Source organism: Pelophylax lessonae (assembly GCF_965119305.1).
Source record: "Pelophylax lessonae genome assembly, chromosome: 13".
Lineage (NCBI taxonomy): Eukaryota > Metazoa > Chordata > Amphibia > Anura > Ranidae > Pelophylax > Pelophylax lessonae.
The window spans coordinates 179,511,279-179,531,241 of record NC_138780.1 but is presented as its reverse complement, the minus strand read 5'-3'; the positions used below and the strand labels follow the sequence as shown (position 1 = coordinate 179,531,241).

The 19,963-nt window shown below is 45.0% G+C and overlaps 1 protein-coding gene across 2 annotated transcripts in view; it reads left to right on the top strand.

Moving 5' to 3' along the window:
• The window catches only part of ZDHHC22 (zDHHC palmitoyltransferase 22), a 36,294-nt gene extending 16,695 nt beyond the window's left edge, over positions 1-19,599 (top strand). For both annotated transcript variants that reach the window (XM_082242832.1, XM_082242831.1), the window contains exons 2-3: positions 8,373-8,979; positions 19,068-19,599. In XM_082242832.1, coding sequence (XP_082098958.1) covers positions 8,484-8,979; positions 19,068-19,303 — 732 coding nt within the window. In that variant the 5' untranslated portion in view covers positions 8,373-8,483 and the 3' untranslated portion in view covers positions 19,304-19,599. The remainder of the gene's footprint in view (positions 1-8,372; positions 8,980-19,067) is intronic.
• The last annotated feature ends 364 nt before the right edge of the window (positions 19,600-19,963 follow it).

The following is a 19,963-nucleotide window of genomic DNA, read 5'->3' as shown; positions in this document are numbered from 1 at the left end:
AGTGTCAGAGGAAGCCTTCACGTGTTAATTCTTAGTCTGAAGGTGTGAATTGTTGTCATAACACCCGGGTAGAGATAATAAAAAGGGAATTATATGTGAAGACAACGCAAAGTCTAAAGTCAAAGAACACTAATATTTCAAGAGGGCTTTCAAAGTCTTTGGCTAACCAGATTGGGCTTTTGTCAAGGTCAAATTACAACATAGGACCATCAAACAGAGAGGAGAAACAGAACACAATGAACAATCCCTTATGTAGCTAGAGTGTTGGAAAAATTGGATTTTTGACTTACCGTAAAGTCCATTTCTCTGATATTCATTGACGAACATAGCTCCTGATCTTCATAACCATTGGGTTATGCTGCCCCCCCCCCTACAGGAGTAGGACACAAGGTAGAAAAAGAATCTGGCTATGCCTATGGGCAGTCCCAGGGGGTATAGACGCTCTCCCTGGTATAGGTACTCAGTTTAGTTACAAGCAGTGTCAGAAGAATTACAACTCCACGAAAGGATGGGGGCTGTGTCCGTCAATGAACATCAGAGAAATGGATTTTACGGTAAGTCAAAAATACCATTTTCTCTTTCGTTCATTGACGGACATAGCTCCTGATCTTCATAACCCTTGGGATGTCCCAAAGTAGTGTTAAACATGAGGGGTGGAAAAAGCAAAAAAAAAAGCCCAAGGCTAAACAGTAGCCAACCAGGCAACAGGAACTCAACCAAAACAACTGGAGCCCATCTGAGAAAAACAATACACCCTCGAATAGGATCAGGTCCTCTAAACAGCAGCATACAAAACCTTGTGGCAAAAAGAAGCATCCGCAGATGTCAACACATCCACTTTATAAAACTTTATGAAAGTGTGCACCGGCGACCAGGTGACCGCCTTGCAAACCTGCGTTACTGACGCCTGATGACAGAAGGCCCAGAAGGCACTAAGCGCCCACGTAGAGTGCGCCTTAACAGGGAAAGGAGGAACCTGACCCTTGATGGAATAGACCTGAATCACATCTGTCTGATTCATCTGGAAATGGTCGCAGAGTAAGCGGACAACCCTTTCCAAGGCCTATTCACGAGCACAAATAGTGAGTCTGATTTCCTAAAAGACTCCGTAGCTGCCAGGTACACCCTAATTGCCCGGACCACATCCAAGGCATGCAAGGCAATTTCCTTTGGATTTTAAGGCCTGGAACACAGGGAAGGCAACACAATGTCTTCATTCAAATGAAAATCAGAGACAATCTTTGGGAGGAACGACAGACAGGGGCGATGAACCACCTTATCTCTGTGAATCACCAGGTAAGGTGAAAGACAGGATAAAGCCGCCAGTTCTGACACCCTGCACGCAGAGGTAATAGCCACCAAAAAGCCACCTTCTGAGACAGTGTAAGCAAGGGAATCTCCCGAAGATTCTCAAAAGGAGGCTTCTGGAGGACCGAAAGCACCAATTTGTGGTCCCAAGGCGGCAACGGAGATCACACTGTCGGACACCCTGAAGAAAGGTTTGCACCAGGGAGTGTGTGGCCAAGGGTCATTGGAAGAAGACGGCCAAAGCCGACACCTGGCCCTTGATGGTACTCAAGGCCAATTTCTGTTCAACCCCCCATTGAAGGAAAGTCAAGATCCGAGCCATCGAGAAGGAGCGAGGATGAGCCTCAAGAGACTAACACCACACAATGTATGCCTTCCACCTACTATCATAGATCTTCCTAGAAGTAGATTTCCTAGCTTTCAACAGAGTAGGAATCACAGACTAAGATAAACCTCTATCCTTCAACATCTGGCGTTCAACAGCCAAGTCGTCAAAGCCAGCGACTGTAAAGCAGGATGGAAGACTGGTCCTTGGAACAGCAGATCCCCCCTGAGAGGAAGCCTCAAAGGAACGTTGGCGACCAGGCGCACCACATCGTGGTACCAAGCCTGGCGAGACCAGTCTGGAGCCACTAAGATGACTGGGAACCCTTCTGTCTCGATCCTGCTTAGAGGTCTTGGCAGAAGCTTGAGAGGAGGGAAGGCGTAATTCAGACGATACTGACCCCACGGAGCCGCCAGTGGGTCTGTGGTGTCTGCCAGAGGATTCGTGACTGAGCCACAAACCTCTGCACCTTTCTGTTGAGCCGAGACGCTAACGGATTCACAACTGATGAAACACCTCCGGATGAAGGGATAACTCCCCTTGGTCCAACGCCTGCCGACTGAGGTAAACCACCTGCCAAATTTGCACCCCGGGAATGTGTACTGCGGAGAGGGCTGGAACCAACCGTTCTGCCCACCTTAGAATGCCTGCTACCTCCAGAGCCGCCAGGACACTTCTTGTGCCCCCCCGTGTGATTGACATAAGCCACGTTTGCAGCATTGTACGATTGAATGCGCACTGGGCATCCCTAAAGACGATCTGTCAAATGGTCCAGACACAGTCTGATCGCTCTGAGTTCCAAGACATTGATCGGTAGACTGGACTCTTCCAGTGTCCAGATCCCCTGAGCAGAATGTTTGCCGAGGACACCTCCCCAGCCAGACAGGCTGACATCCATGGTGACCACTGTCCAATACAAGGGGGGGGGGGGGGAGGATTTGCCCAGGCAAATCGCGAGAGAATGAAGCCACCATATCTGGGACTCTTTCGTTCCCCGACTCAGCCGGATCTGATTGTCCAGAGACTGCAGGGGCCTTGTCCCAGCTAATCGTCCGGTCGCCGGTAGCGCACCCCCCCAGCCCCCATCGCCAGTATAGCACCCTGCCCCCACCCAAGGAGGTGGACCAGACCACCCAAACAGCCCCAGCATAAGTGGATGGGGGGGTAGGATTGGGGACAGATAAAAAGGGAGTGCCTGACTCGGGGGTCCGACCATTCCAAGGAGGGGCCCATGTCCACCCTAAAACCCTCCAGGGAGAGTAGGGGGACAGCTACTCACAATACCAGGAAGTGGGTGGGCACCGCTCCAGACAGAACCCCTCTCCATATAAATGGGAGGGCTGTCGGCCAGGAGGAACGTTGTAACTTGGGTCGAGACCTGGTCGTATGTGACCTCGCGAGGCGTTTAACTCGCAGGCCAGCCTCTATCCAGTGGGGCTACGTCGCGGCCGACCTAGCGTGGAGCTGAAGTCTGCTCGCACTCACTGGCCAGACTGGGGTGACCACTGGATCTAGATTATCTAGCCCGTCACCCGGTCCGGCAGCTGATTGTAGATCTCACAGGAAAAAGCCAGGAGAAAAAAATTATATTTAAAAAGAAAAAGGAAGGAACTAGGTCCTTACTCCTGACTAGGCAGAAAAAACTGAGCATCTATAGCAGGGAGAGGGAGTATACCCCCTGAGACTTCCCATAAGCGTAACCAGATTTTTTTTTGCCTAGTGTCCTACTCCTGTAGGGGGCAGTATAGCCCAATGGTTATGAAGATCAGGAGCTGTGTCTGTCAATGAACGAAAGAGAAAACTTCAAAGGATCTTCACCAAAGATCACATCTCTGTGTCTTTCAAGTCCAGCAATACATTGAGACAGAAGCTTCTACATGCAAAAGACCCATTACCAAAACACAAGCAAAGGAACTCGACATATGTAGTACAGTGTGGTAAGGAATGTGAAGACCTTTACACATTGGGGAGACGAGGTGACCTCTCAACAAACATATGGTCCAACAGGGGAGAGAAAATTTCACAGGTCAAGATTCTTCTGAAGATAGTGAGGTGTACATTTTGGGCTGAAAAGATATCTGGCTCACAAGAGGCGTAAAAGAGATACCATTTTAACAACTCTACCCCAGCGATTTGATAAACTCTGCCACGTAAATAGAAGAATGAACACTTATGAAGTCTTCCTGACACCCAAGATGAGGTGATGTAACTAGAACTTTCACATCTTCCATCTAGTGTTAATTTTGACGTCAAATTTCGATTTAGTGTTAGTCATAGTTTTTTCATTAAAATACAATTTTAGTTTTATCTTTTATTCATCTGAATTATTTTAGTTTTAGTCGTAATTTCGTTGACGGATAAATCTCTTATATTTTAGTCTACTAAAATTGAATGGGTTTAGTTAAAGTGCTTGTAAAGTCAGAGAGTAGGATTACTGCCAGCCCTTCTGTTCTAATAAGGTATACTACTCAGTGTGAATGTTTTTTTTTAAAATAATGGCGCTAAATACCTTATTTCAGATCACCTCTGTGCGGTCACGTGACCTCCCACCGCTCTCCTCCCAAATCTAAGGGCTACAGCGGGAGGGGCTGTGATTCCTCCATGATGTCAGCTGGGAGGTCACGTGACCACTGTGCTCTCCGCTCAGTCCCTCCCGCTGTAGTCCTTAGATCGGGGGAGGAGAGCGGCAGGAGGTCATGTGACCGCACAGAGGGGATCTGAAAAAAAGTATTTAGCGGCATCATTTGAAAAAAGCATTTACACTGTGAAGTAAACCTTATTAGAACATATGGGCTGGCAGTAATTCTACTCTCTGACTTTACTGCCAGCTACTAATAGCAGCAGGAGGGGAGGGGCGGGGAGAAGATCACTCACGCACTAGGAGCTGACAGGAAGGGAGGGAAGGGGAGAGACTCTACCGCAGTGGGATGATGGAGACACTTAAACGGACCACGGTATCATGGATCAGCAGCTGTGTCAGGGACATAGGAACAGGCAGGATCAACCAGGTATTTTACAGCATAGAAAGAGACAGATTAGACAAGTACAAGCACTATGTTGTTTAACCTGCTTTAACCACTTGCCGACTGCCTAACGCTTATCTATGTCGGCAGTCAGCCCCTCATAGGCAAAGTGACGTAGGGCTACGTCGCTAGCCTGTGAGGGTCTAGGGAGCGAGCGCGTGCCCCCGGAGGCGCGCTCCCGCGTGGTCACGGACCCCCCCGCGCGTGTGACCGGCGGACCCGATGTCCGCCGGTCACTCTGCGATCGCTGCTGCAGAGGGAGAAAGTCAGACGGCTAGTGTAAACAAGCCGCCTGTCATTCTCCCCTGTGTAGAAACTGTGATCACACGGTTCTACTATGTAGAACCGTTGATCACTGTTTCTACAGCTCAACAGACAGCCAATCACAGTTAGAATCACGCCCCTAGGGACACACACAGCCCCTCCCTCTCAAATAAAGTTAACCCCTTCACTACCAGTGTAATTTTGCAGTAACAGTGCATATGTATAGCATTGATTACTGCAGTAATGTCACCGGTAACCCCAAAAGTGTCAAAAATGTCAGTCAAGGGTCCGATCTGTCCGCCGCAATGTCGCAGTACCGCAAAAAAAATCGCAGATCGCCGCCATTACGCGTTAAAAAAAAAAAAACAACAAAAATGACATAAATCTTTCCCTTTGTTAGTAAACGAGATAACTTTAGCGCAAACCAATCAAAATACGCTTTTTGCGATTTTTTTTACCAAACATAGGTAGCATATAACAAATTGGCCAAAAATGTTAAAAAATTTTGATTTTTACATTTTTTTGGGGGGGAATTTCATATAAAAAAATGTGAAAAATATTGTTATTTTTGCAAAATTGTCGCTCTTCTTTTGTTTATAGCGCATGATCAAAAAAATCGCACAGGTGATCAAATACCACCAAAAGAAAGCTCTGTTTTTGGGAAAAAAAAGGACGTCAAATTTGTTTAGGTACAGCATCGCACGACCGCGCAATTGTCCGTTAAAGTCACGCAGTGCCGAATCGCAAAATACCCCCTGGTCAGGAAGGGGGTAAAATCTTCCGGGGCTTAAGTGGTTAAAGGAGCATGCTCTTTTTATTTTTTTCTTATGGTTACAACCTGTTTAACCACTTCACTACCGGGCACTTTCACTGCCTTCCTGCCCAAGCTAATTTTCAGCTGTCAGCACTGTCACACTTTGAATGGCAATTGTGCAGTCATGCAATGCTGTACCCAAATACATTTTTTATCATTTTTTTTCACACAAATAGAGCTTTCTTTTGGAGGTATTTATTTACCGCTGGGTTTTTGGTTTTTTTTCTTGCTAAAAAATTAATAAAGCCCAAACATTTTGAAAAAAAATTTAGTTTTTCTTAGTTTCTGTCAGAAAATTTTGTAAATAAGTAATGTTTCTCCTTCACTGATGTGCGCTGATGAGGCAGTACTGATAGGCACTGAAAGGCAGCACTGACTGGCACAGACTGGCATCACTTGCTGGGCACTGTTGGTGCTGCACTGTAATTAGGGCACTGATGATCAGTTCCCTGATTACCTGTACAGTCTCCCCTGCGAGGAGATGCTGTTGATCGACTCTCCTCGTCTCACACTCTGTCAGTGTGAGAAGAGGAGAGCTGATAAACGTCACTTCTGTGTTTACATGTGATTGGCTGTAATTGGACACAGCTGTTCACATGGGCAAAGAGCCGCGGGACACGGTGCATGAGAGCGGTGACACTGGGGCGACGTCATATGATGTCGTCCCAGAACAAGAGGAGATCCCACCCATCGTCATTTTACTATACGGTGGGTGGGAGGTGGTTAAATTGTAATGCATCTAGAATTTCCAAACTCATTATACACTCCTGAGGTGAAAAGCTAATACCGTAGTGGGGATGGTTTTTGCTGTTGTGGGATGGGGAAGTATATGGGAGTGAGGGGGTGCATAGGGCAGAGAACTTGAATGCGTTATTTTACACAGAGCTAAGCATTGCTACCTTGCTGGGATAGGAAACACTCACCATGTGGTTTGCAGGGCATCGTTCCAGAACTACCAGGCAGCAGGCAGACAGAGGGAGTCTACGTCTCTGACAATACACCTTGGCAGGGAGCTGGGGCTATAACAGATATGCAAAGCTCAGAGGAAAGGGGCAGTTCAGGTGGGTGAACCTCCCTCCCTCCCTCACATTTTCGTTCCTTTTTCGTTTACTGACGAAAATTGGAATTGATTTTCTCATAGTTTTCAACAAATTTTATTTTCGTTTAGTTTTTATCACTGAAAACATGCAGCTGAGGAAAATGATGATGAAAATGTTTTTGTCAACAAAAATTAACACTACTCCCATCCTGTTCTTGAACAATAACATCTGCCTTTCCATTGCGATTGGATTAAAGTGGTTGTAAACTTTGTTACACCACTTGTACCTACACTTAAGTCTATAATAAGGCTTACCTGTAGGTACTGTAAATATCTACTAAACTTGCACAGTTTAGGAGATATTCAGACTGCATGCAGCTGATGACGTCATCTGCGCATGCACGCTGAAGGTCCAGCTTATCGTTCCGGACCTTCAGAGCCCGTGACGTCATCAGGGCTCCGGCCACTCATAGTACCAGAGCCTGCGAACCAGGAAGAAACACCAAGGAAGAGGTCAGCCGTCTCAGCGGTGAGCAAGCGCCACTGGAAGGGCTTTGTTCTGAGGTAGATATTTCATAATGAGCTAGTATGCGATGCATACTAGCTCATTATGCCTTGGTCTTACGGGTTTTTTTTTCGTCCAGGGGTTTACAACCTCTTCAAGGTGTCTTTGCTACCTGTTGTGTGTTCCTGACATTCATTAGAACCAAAGAAGTGGCTTGGATAAGTTCCAAAATGTCTTTAGTATAGCAGAACAAGTCAAGTTGATTGTGACCAATAAGTCCTATAGGCAGTAATGGAAAGTCAGGTTTCCAGGCTGGTTGTGCTGCCTGGCAGGGCTCTGTAAATCCCAGGATTTAGTGGACCAAAATTCATATAATTTAGCAGGTAAAACAGGTGCCATGTATATATTTAATTTTAATGTTTTAGTGGTTTGCCTGGAGTTCAGCTTCAAGCTTCACCAGTAGCCATGATGGCTGCAATAGAAGAAGATGGGTCTCCAAGTAAGGCCGGCTATAGACGGTGCGATTTCTTTTCTGTAACTACAAAGAGATTTGCACAATTTCCCCATTAACACAGACAGTGTTGATAGGGGAATCCCTCCTGCCAAGCAAATGTCTTCTCCCGGTTGGGGGGGGGGGGGGAGCCGTCCCCTCCAGGAGAAAACAGTGGTTATTGCTAGCGGCTACCGGTAATCGCAAGTGATTCCGGCAGGCTGGTTGCACCCAAGCTGATAAATTAATCAAATTGGTACATTTAGCCTGCCCACACGTGGTTCGAATCTCGGCCGGTTCCTGTTGAGACGGCCGAGATTCGAACCGGCCTTAATTTTAGGAAGGGACAGTCACTGGTAGTTTCACATTATCCTGTGTCTTATACTGTACCATGCAGTTAATGGCAATGTTACCATTAAAGTGTGCCTGTGTCAAAAACAGATATGTACTAGAAGGATATGTTAATAAATACAAGCTAATAGTTACCTGTAATCCTTTTGTATTACTGTGCAGCAAGACACAGGATGGCAAAGTGGCCTGTGCAAGTGTGACAAGTCCTCTTGTAGGTTGGTATTAATCTCCTTTTTTTCTGTCCCCTGCCTAGGAACATTGGTCACTCTGGTGGTCTGTCCAAAACTTGGATATTAATGCTCCCTGCAGGCTGAGTTTACTGTGTCGGCAAACCTCCTGCCATGCTGGGGCTGTTCTCTACGTCATGCTTCTCCTGCATATACTAAATCTAATGGCCCCATTTTACTTCCTGTGTCTCCTTGCTGTGACGTTCTGTCTCCAAATCTTCTTCTTCCTCCCAAGCATGTGCGATGGGCACTCTTTAACACTCTCTGGCCTCCTTCATTCATCGGTGTTCTTCTTTTTTCTTATCAATGTTGTTGGGAATTACATTTTGGTCATCTGGAAGAGCCCGGCTACCGGTGGACATGGCGGAGAGGCTGAAGCGGCAGATAAACCATTCTGCTGGATATGTGTGCGAGTGCTGGGGGACCAGGAACACCACTGCTTCTTTACCGGGACATGTATTAGTCGCAGCAATCTGCGCAGCTTTGTCTTGTTCTGCCTCCATGCTTCCTGCAGCTGTTTCCACTCCATGGTGGTAGGACTTGGCTACATCTCAAGCAACTTCTCCCTGTCTTTCTCCGAGCCCTTGGCCTTCCTCAGACTGTTGCCTCTATCTGTCACACGCTTCTTCTCAGGTCAGAAATTAGGAATGGGCAATTCTTCTATTGAGATAAACCCAGGCTGTGGGTGTAGAAGTCGGAGGATGCTCTGGTCTGGGTATATCTAATAATGGCCATTGTAAGATTTAATTGGCACCAGGGCAGGGAAAAAAAAAACAAAAAAGCCCAAGTGGGCATCCCACTACCTAAAGCAGGACATAGACATCGTGATTTTCTAAAGGAAATTTCTTGATTCTCCGATCAACACAGACAGTGTTGATGGGTGAATCCCTCCCGTTGAGCCATTGTGTTTTCCCAGTAGGGGGCGAGGGTAGACGTCCCTGCCGAGATAGCACAGTGATTATTGCTAGTGGCAATAATCGCATGTAAAATCAGGCAGGCTGATTGTACCCAAGTTGATTAATTGATCAGCTTACGTACATTCAGCCTGCCCATACACAGTTTGAATTTCGGCCGGTTCCTGCTGAATTGGTTGAAATTCGAACCGTCTATGACCAGCTTTAGTAACAAAAAAGGATTCAGTTTGCATTTTAAACAAACTGTAGCTTGTGAAGGTTTCTAAAGCCGGCCATAGACAGTTTGAATCTCAACCAGTTCAGCAGGTAACGGCTGAAATTTGAACTACGTATGGGTGGGCTGAATGTACCCAAGTTGATCAATTGATGGGCAGGATGAATGTACCCAATAAAAGAAAAGGAATTGGCAGCACTCCAGGTTAATCGTAATGATTAAGCACACAGTCAGTGTGTGAAACGCGTCTACCTTGTCACGATTGTCATAATTTGGATGTCCAGTCAATAAATCTGGATTTTGACTCAACCTGGAGTGCTGCCAATTCCTTTTCTTTTATCAAGTTTTCACGGAGGCGAGCCGGGGCATGCACCTGTGTGAGTCATCAGGCAATTACACCACCTTGAGCAGTGAGTCCTTGTCTCTTCATATGAATGTACCCAAGTTGATCGATGGATGGACAACCAGCCTGTCGGATTTTATATGCGATTATTGCTAGCGGCTGTTACAGCCGCTAGCAATAATCACTGTGTTCTCCCGTCTGGGATCCCCCCCACTGTCTGTGTTGATGGGGGAATCTAGCCATTTTCTTTCCTGCAACCCTTGGTTGCTGGAAAGAAAAACGCAACGCCTAAACCTATCACTTAATTTTTTGTATTTCCCAGAAGAAAATATAACACTGTAGTTCTGATGAGTAGGCAAGAATGGATTACGATTAAACAGTGCATGAAAAATGCCCGAAAAATTCTAAAATAATTGATCCCATGTGCTTCTACACGTTAATAGGTAACTTCTCCCACTAAAAAAGTTAACAAAATCAGCAGGAAAAGAATAACATAATTGTTAGGAAATATAGGAGGATGCAAAAGGAAGAGTTTAAAACCAGACAGCCTGTGGCAGCGAGACATTGGTTAGCAAGTTTTGTAATCCCCACTCCCGTCTACCTACAGCTTTTGGGATATAGGGAATAGAGTCTGATGTGTTGACTTACAGAAGCAATGTACAGCACTGCACAGACCCCGTATCCCAGGTGAAAACTAGAGACAGACAACGCTGAAGTGCAGGGAGCCATGGAGCTGGCCAATTTGCTTTTTGTTATGGGTTTAGATATCTTTTATAACAAGGGGTCTCCTGACATTCTGAAACATCTTTAGGGAGGCAAGATCATTCAAGGGCACATTTACCCAGACTATGCATGGAAAGCATTTACAAACTCTTAACAAGCTGAATGAAATAATTAGCACTACATGGAGCTGGAGAGGTGAGTGTGGGGCTTTTTTCAGAGAGGGCTGGTTTTAGAATTATTTTTTTCATATTCAATATTTGTATTTTTTTATATATATATTCAGTGGGTATAGAAAAGAATTACTCCACCTTCCCTCCTTCCTGTTTTATGGAGCTGTCTTTTCTAATGCAATTTATAACATCAAAGTGAAAGATATACTGTACCACCAACATACACCACATGACTAGGGTACAAAAGAGGGTTTTTACCAGACTGCCTGACCCCCACTCCACCGACCACTTAACCTAAAATGCCCAGAAATTACACAGACTGGAATTTAATGGCCATAGAAGCCTTTTATTGACCAAATATAAATAACATATTAAACATATTAACCACTTTACCGCTGCTCACTAGAGCTCTACTGCGGCAAAATGGTTCGATAACGTCTGGCGACGTAGACCTACGTCGCCAGACATTCCCCTCTCTCGGCGGCGCGCGCGCGCCGCCGGAGGCTCGCTCCCGCTGTATTCAGTCACAGCGGGAGTCGGGCCAGGGGAGGAGCAGCGGCGATCGCCGCTGCTCTTCCACGATCGTCTGGGAATCGAGTCTGGAGATCCGCCTACTTGTGTAAACAAAGCGGGCGGATCTCCTAAGTGACAGGCAGGGTCAGATTGCAGGATTCAGCTTAGCTGAACCTGCGATCTGTCCCTGTGTCACTCAGTCACCTCCCCCCACACATGTCAGTAAGCACCAGGCATACATTAACCCCTCCCTCTCCAATAAAATTAACCCCTTCCCTGCCAGTGTCATTTTTACAGTAACAGAGCATATTTATAGCACTGATTACTGTAGTAATGTCACTGGTACCCCCAAAAGTGTCAAAAATGTCAATCAAGGGTCCGATCTGTCCGCCGCAATGTCGCAGTCCCGCAAAAAAAATCGCAGATCGCCGCCATTACTCGTTAAAAAAAAAAACACCAAAAACGACAGAAATTTTTCCCTTAGTTACTAAACGCAATAACTTTTGCGCAAACCAATCAAAATACGCTTATTGTGATTTTTTTTACCAAAAATATGTAGCAGAAAACAAATTGGCCTAAAATGATAAAAAAATTTTGATTTTTACATTTTTTTGGGGGGAATTTCATATAAAAAAATGTGAAAATTATTGTTATTTTTTCAAAATTGGCGCTATTTTTTTGTTTATAGCGCAAAAAGTAAAAATCGCAAAGGTGATCAAATACCACCAAAAGAAAGCTCTATTTGTGGGCAAAAAAGGACGAAAATTTTGTTTGGGTACGGCGTTGCATGACCGCGCAATTGTCAGTTAAAGTAGCACAGTGCCGAATCGCAAAAAGTGGCCCAGACGTAAGACAGCAAAATCCTCCGGTGGTAAAGTGGTTAACATATGAACATCAGACAGTATTCAATGGCCCCCAAGGTCCTTATGGGCATGCACTACAAGTACCTGCGTAATCACCATTTTTGGCCTCCAGCCGCAGAGAGCACCGACTCTGAAACAAACCAACATTGCAGGTACCACCAGCCAGAATAATGGGAGCCATACCTAAGACGGGTCCCTTAAAATGTACCTTTTGCCAGAAATAATAACGCATCCAAGGACCTCGTGCCCCGCGAGCGGCTATGACATGAATGCCCCAGCTCCGTGACCTCTGAAATACAGAAAAAAGACCAAGAACAACCGCAATAGAAACCATAACCCTATGGGAGGGAGGGTGGGAAGTTGTCCCGTCCATGTTTTTTCCCTAACGTTGGTCCGAACCCCTTCCCATGTGCCCTTCCCAGTGAAGCCACACCTACTCCCAGCTTCTACCAATCCCAATTATTTTATCCTGACTCCTCCTATGCCCAAACTCCTTTTGACCCAGTCATGCCGGCCCTCTGTCTAAGGTTTGCTCTTTTTTTCTCCAGCCTCCCTAAATAAAAAATGTATCAGAGTTAGAAAAATGATCACGCCCCGTGTCAGTATTTTGTTGGACCACCTTTTGCTTTAATTACAGCCTTTAGTCTGTTGGGATATGTCTTTACTAACTTTGCACATCTAGACTGCAATATTTGCCCACTCTTCTTTGTAGAACTGCTAAAGTTCAGTTAAATTTGATGGGGACTGTTTGTGAACTGCAGTCTTCAAGTCATTCCACAGATTTTCAATGGGGTTTAGGTCTGGGCTATGACTAAGCCATATAAAAACAGACACCTTTTTCTCCTTCAATCACTGTGGTCATTTTTGCTATGTGCTTTGTGTCATTGTCATGTTGGAAGTAGAGCTGCACCATTAATCGTTAAAAAAATCACCCCCCCCCTTTTTTTTTTTTTTTACTTCCTTCTGGTTTTTTTTTTTTCTTTCTTCTCCTTTTTTTTTTTTCCTCTTCTCTGTCTATTCATGCAAAGCCTTGGAGTGTTTGATCCACGTAATTAGCTGCATTAACACTGCTCTATATTTTTTGTCTGATTTTGTATGTAAAAAGGAAAATAAAAATTTATTAAAAATAAAAAAAAAATCGCAATCTCGATCGGACCCCCCCACAATCTTAATCCAGTATTTCCACGCCTTTGTTTGCTCAGAGTTGTGAAAATAAAAATAGCAGCCGGCAAATGCTGATCGACATTGCTCAGCGCTGAGAAAAAAATAAAAAGATTGTATCATTTGGTTCTTTTAGATCAAAGGGATGAACTTCGGTCTGTAAATGAGGGCAGTTTAACCACTTAAAGTAATCGTAAAGTCTCAGGTTTTTTTTACAATAAAAATAACAAACATGTTATACTTACCTCCTCTGTGCAGTGGATTTGCACAGAGCAGCCCGGATCCTCCTCTTCTTGGGTCCCTCTTCTGTGCTCCTGGCCCCTCCCTCCTGTCGAGTGCCCCCACAGCAAGCAGCTTGCTATGGGGGCACCCAAGCCGAGTCACAGCTTCCTGTGTCCATTCATACACAAGAGTTGCGGCCCGGCCCCATCTAGATGTGCAAAGTTAGTAGAGACATATCCCAACAGACTAAAGCAGTGTTTCTCAACTCTGGTTCTCAAGCCACACTAACAGGCCAGATTTTAAGTATTATCTTGTTGAGATGCAGACTAGAATACTGCAATCACTGAGCAGCAAATGATATCACCTGTGATGGATTTCAGTTTTCTTGCAAACCTGGTCTGTTAGTGGGCCGTGAGGCCCGGAGTTGAGAAACACTGGTCTAAAGGCTGTAATTAAAGCAAAAGGTGGTCGGAAAAAATACTGACATAAGGGGGGGTGATCCTTTTTCCAACACATAAGGGGGGGTGATCCTTTTTCCAACTCAATGATTTTTTTTTTTTTTTTTTTTTACATTTCTGACATGTTGGGGTTATATCTTTAACTTGGATGTTATATGTTGCACAAGTAAATACAGCTGGATAAGACCCCATTCAGACTGCGGCGACACGACTTGGTGGGGCGACCTGTGAAGTGCACCGCGACCTCAGCGCGACTTGCACGGACTTCATATAATCGAAGTCAATGCAAGTCGCCTCCAGGTCGCCCCAAAGTAGTACAGGACCCTTTTTCTAAGTCGGAGCGACTTGTGTCGCTCCTATTAGAACGGGTCCTGTACTATTCAATGGCGGGCGACCGACCGCGACTTGTCAGGCGACCAAGTCGCCTGACAAGTCGCGCTAGTGTGAATGGAGTCTATAACAAAACCTGTGTCTGTGTTTAGAGCTGCAAAGCAACAAAATGTGATTATTTTAAAAGGGGGTGGGATTCTTTTCTATACCCTCTGTATAAATGCACAATTACAACAAAGCACTTCAGAGAAGTTCACATAAAACAACCAGAATTGCATCAAGGAACTCTGAAGTGTACAATTACAAATGCGAAGGGACAAGAAGACTCGTCAGCCTTGTGAACAGTCAAACAAACAGAGATTCACAGTGAGATTATTTACGGGAGCGGCTTATGACCGTACTGGTAATCGGAGGCCCAGATCATGGACTAACTCTTATAATAAAGTATCTAAAGTTACTGAAAGACACCGGAAAAACAACAGAAGTATAGAGATTAACAGAAGGTATAAAGAAGAAGAGAAGGGTAGGGGAGGAGAAGGGAGAAAGAGGTAGAGATGATCAGGGGCGCTCCGTGTCTCTACACTGGGGTCTCGGTCATCAACCCTGCAGCTCAGAGTTCAATGAGTCAGCGGTCAAAATTTCCTGGAAGACAGTGAGAAATCCAGGGGTCCCAGATCTGACTACATTTCCTCGTGGTGCCCTGTAATTTACCTGTCTGTGAGACTTATTTAGCCACTTGCCGAGATTTACTGCAGCAGGGCGGTTCGGCTGCGCATAAGCATGTAGATCTACGTGATCGCGCTCCCGCTGTGATTAGACACTGTGGGAGGCAGACTGCGGGAGGAGCAGGCTCGATCGCCGCCAGCCTCCCGCGATTTTCGGCAAAACTGACAGGAGAGCCGTCTGGTATGTAAACAATGCAAGACAGCTCCCCTGTCAGAGAGGCAGGGAAAGATCGTGTGATTCAGCTAAGCTGAATCACCGATCTCTCTGTGCCTCTGTTCAATCCATCCCCCACACAGTTAGTAAGCACATATAGGGAACACATTTAACCCCTTGATCACCCACAGTGTTAACCCCTTCCCTGCCAGTGTCATTTATACAGTAACAGTGCATATTATTTAGCACTGATCACTGCATTAATGTCACTGGTCCCCAAAAAATGTCACAAAATGTCAGATTTGTCACAGGCTGATCGCCGCCATTACTAATAAAAAATTAAAAAAATAAAATAAAAAGTCCATAAATCTATCCCGCAGTTTGTAAACGCTATAACTTTTGCGCAAGCCCATTATTATACGCTTTTTGGGATTTTTTTTTTACCAAAAATATGTAGCAGAATACAAATTGGCTTAAACCGATAAAAAAAATAGATTTTTTTAATTTTTTTTTATTGGGAATGTTTTATAGAAGAAAGTAAAAAATATTGGTGTTTTTTCAAAATTGACGCTCTTTTTTTGTTTATAGCGTAAAAAAACTGCAGAGGTGATCAAATACCACCAAAAGAAAGCTCTATTTGTGGGGAAAAAAATACATCAATTGTATTTGGGTACAGCGTCGCACGACCGCGCAATTGTCAGTTAAAGCAACGCAGTGCCAAATCATAAAAAAATGGCCTGGTCATTAAGGGGGTAAAACTTTCCGGGGCTGAAGTGGTTAATCAGAACCCATTGCATACAGGAGGTAATCTTAGCTATCGGTAACCTGTTGGACAACCATGCCCTCACGATCACCTGCTTGGCGGCTGTCAGGATATAGAACATCAGAGCATATTGCTCTGTTGGTTGGAAATTGTGGAGGGTTTCTTGTATGTTTTAGGGATATTTTACCTCACTGACTTCCTTAGCAGCATGTATTGGGAAGAAATTCATCACCAAGGGGCACAATTTATTTTCAGATTATTTGTAACAGTTTAAAGCACCTGCTGTGTGGTGTTAAGGGCTGCCAGGCTGCATAAATTCTGCTCACCATAGAAAATAAATGAAAAGGAGTTGTGATTTCAGTGCCTCTTTTAGGAATTTTGAAAATGAATTTCTCCACAATACCTGCAGCTACAGAGGTGATTAAAAGCTTGAAAATGCTTATTTGGAATATGTGAATACTTCAGCGTGCATAATCTGGGTACAGCTTCACAACAGTCTCACCATCCAAATGCCATCATAGTATGTAGTGGGCCCTAAATTCTGTGAAGCCCTGGTGCAAACAACTTTTTGCTACTTTATTATATTGGTTCCGTATGCACTCATACTAGGTACTATATTTTTTTTACTAGAAAGACTGATGTTTTCTGGTTGTATTACAGCAATATTGCCGGTTCACACTAGCGTGATGTGGGAATCAGCGATGTGAACCCCTATGTGATCCGATTCCAGTGCGGACCAAAAAAAAGGGTCCGGTACCATTTTGCTCCAAATGCAAAGCAAATTCAGCCATACAATCTGTATGGCTGAATTTGGATTGCACAGACATCTCATGTGATCTGCACAGCAATGCGGTGCAAATCACATGCAATGTCTGGCATCGCGCTAGCATGAACCGGCACTTGGACTATGCCAGACAATGCACCCTAAAGCCTAGTACACACGATCAGAAAATCGAAGGAAAAAGACCACTTTCGAAGCGATCGTACGATAATCTGATTATTATTACACAGCTTTCAAGAGCCGATGATGACAGGTAATCCAAAATTATCAGAAGGGACAAACAAAAAATTGTTTCTTGTGTGATATCAGATTGTACGATTCTTGTTAATTCAGTACAGTTTTCGTCTGAAAAAAATCAAGACTACACGTGCTCAGAAAGGAAAGAATACATTACAATACATTACATCACCTCCGAAGATGTTTTATGTCAGACGAGGTTTTTCGTTGTGTGTACGAAGCTTAAGGCTCTAGCATCAGCACCAAGACAAAGATTATCAGTACTAGGATTTGTGCCTCTCAGAAGGAGAAATAAAACTTTCCTTAAATCCATAGACAGGGTGTGCCGGATGTGCCTGGGCAAATCCTAATCAACCTGTGCAGTGTCAGCTTCCCCTGCTTCCTGGCGCTCATCTTCCCCCACCTCCCCCCCAGTGCTGCCAGCTTCCCTTCTCTACTCTCCTCTCCCGCTGGCTTCTGCGGGGGGATGTTTTAGGATGGAGAGCAAGGGAAGGGGCCGATAAATGTTTCAAAAACCCTGCATTACCCTTGCTCTCCTGCCAATATAAGTAAAGATCCGATTCTAGGGTGAAGGCAGAAGTCAGGACTGAGACTAATGCCCCTTACACACGTGCAGATTATCTGAAGACTTTTGTCTGTAGACTTACCAAAACCATATAATATGAGGTCAAACCTAAACACTTTCAATTTGTATGCAATCCGGCAGGCCCTTGCACTACATAGAAAAGGTAAATCTGAAGACAAAGGTCTTCAGATAATCTGCACGTGTGTACGGGGCATAAGTCATCAGTGATAGTGAAACATTTACCAGCCCCTTCCCTTTCTGAATGAACACAGTGAGTGATTTGTATCACTCGCTCCTGTGTTCATTCCTAACTGAAGCATAGTAAACTACACTATATTGTCAAAAGTATTGGTACACCTGCCTTCACACGCACATGAACTTTAATTGCATCCCAGTCTTAGTCCGAAGGGTTCAATACAGTATTGAGTTGGCCCACCCTTTGCAGCTATAACAGCTTCAACTCTTCTGGGAAGGCTGTCCACAAGATTTAGGAGTGTGTCTATGGGAATGTTTGACCATTCTACCAGAACGCATTTGTGAGGTCAGGACGAGAAGGCCTGGTTTGCAGTCTCCGCTCAAATTCATCCAAAAGGTGTTCTATCGGGTTGAGCAGGCCAGTCAAGTTCCTCCACCCCAAACTCGCTCATCCATGTCTTTATGGACCTTGCTTTGTGCACTGGTGCACAGTCATGCAGGAACAGGAAGGGGCCATCCCCAAACTGTTCCCACAAAGTTGGGAGCATGAAATTGTCGAGGTCAGGACTCTGTGCAGGCCAGTTAAGTTCATGTGTGTGTAAAGTCAAGCGTCCCAATACTAATATAGTGTAGATGTGGTCAGGTTCAGTTTTCATGAATAATTAAAAACCCTGCATTACCCTCGCTCTCCTGCCAATATAAGTAAAGATCCGATTCTAGGGTGAAGGCAGAAGTCAGGAGTGAGACTAAGCCATCAGTGATAGTCACAGCAGCTAACTTGTGTTAATCCTCTTTCATATCTAGCTTATCCGCTTCAGTTTCCAGAACATCTATGTGTAAATGTAATTATGTTTTCTAGATATGACGCAGAAGCAGATGGTACAATCAAATCATCTGTTTATTCATCTAATTTGTAGAGATTGGAGAATTACTTACAAGGATGTTTTGGAAGTGTATTTTAGCAAGATAAAAGCTTCTGCTGTGAAAAGTACAGATTAAACATCAAACCCACATGTAGGGAGGGTTTAGATATACTCTCACCAGTGCTAGGGATAGAAACAGTTAAATCGCCTTGTGTTCTGTGACATTGATAAACGCTGCCCCAGTTTTGTGCCTTCATATGACAATGACACATGGGGACCCAGCCAAGAACCGACCTCTATTTATAGAATTGGGGTAGGAGAGGTTGGTCCTGGCTCTGAATGCCGTCTGTCATGTCTGTCTCATCTTTTCACAACCCGCCCCCCCCCTCTGTCTTTGTTCCTGACTATGGTCTATCCTAAAGCTCTCTCATCTAACAACACCTGGTTGTCCGCACCATCCCCATGTCCTCCACCATGATGTCCACCCTCTTGGCCAGTCAATAGCCTGTCTCTGTCTCTGTCTGCAGGTTCTCTTCTCAGCTCGGAAATGTTGGCCATCCTCATGCTTTATCTCTGGTTTGGGGTGGGTATAGCCTGTGCTGCCTTCTGTTCTCACCAGCTGCTGCTCATATCCAGGGGACCGGCCTGTCACCAGAGCCCAGGAGCAGAAGCCAGCCCCATCCGCTGGGCTGACAACTTGACAAGTGTCTTTGGAAAGAGATGGATGCTGGCTGTACTTGTGCCTCACCTGAAGGAAAAGTGATGACGGGATCCTGGAAGTTCGGATGACACCTTCACCTTAGACTATAGCACAACACGCTGCGTGTATGATCAAAGCGAATTTGATTGCTGCACAATTATAGTGAATGCACTTTGTAGCTTGTCGTCGGCTTTCACTGAATTTACTAGCTAAACCCTCCAGTTTCTGCACTGAAGGCTACATAAATGCAATAACATATCAATAGCTAAACCTCCCAGCTTTGTCCTGAAAGGCTAAGCCATAAAGAATATTCTCATATCATATACCACAAATAATGCCACACTGGCAGATCAGGCTTGCATTAATAAAGATCAGTCTATAGACACTGTGATAGGTGTGGCTCGTTTCCACTGAGCTTTCTGGTACGGTTCGGTACGGTACGCTATTTATGCCGTTTCCATTATGAATGGTACCCTAATTCCGAACCGTACCGTACCACTTTTTTGGTACCCTTTCGTTGGGGTACCAAGCACATTAGACCCGTACCAACAGGGTGGAGCTACACTCTGCAGAACTTTGATTGGTTGACAGAGAATCGTCTATCACAACTTTCCTGCTACACCACGCCTATCATGAAAGGGTACTATTGGCAGTGGAAACGCAATGTGTACCGTACCGTACCGAACCGAACCGAACCGTACCGTACCGTACGGTTCGGTTCAG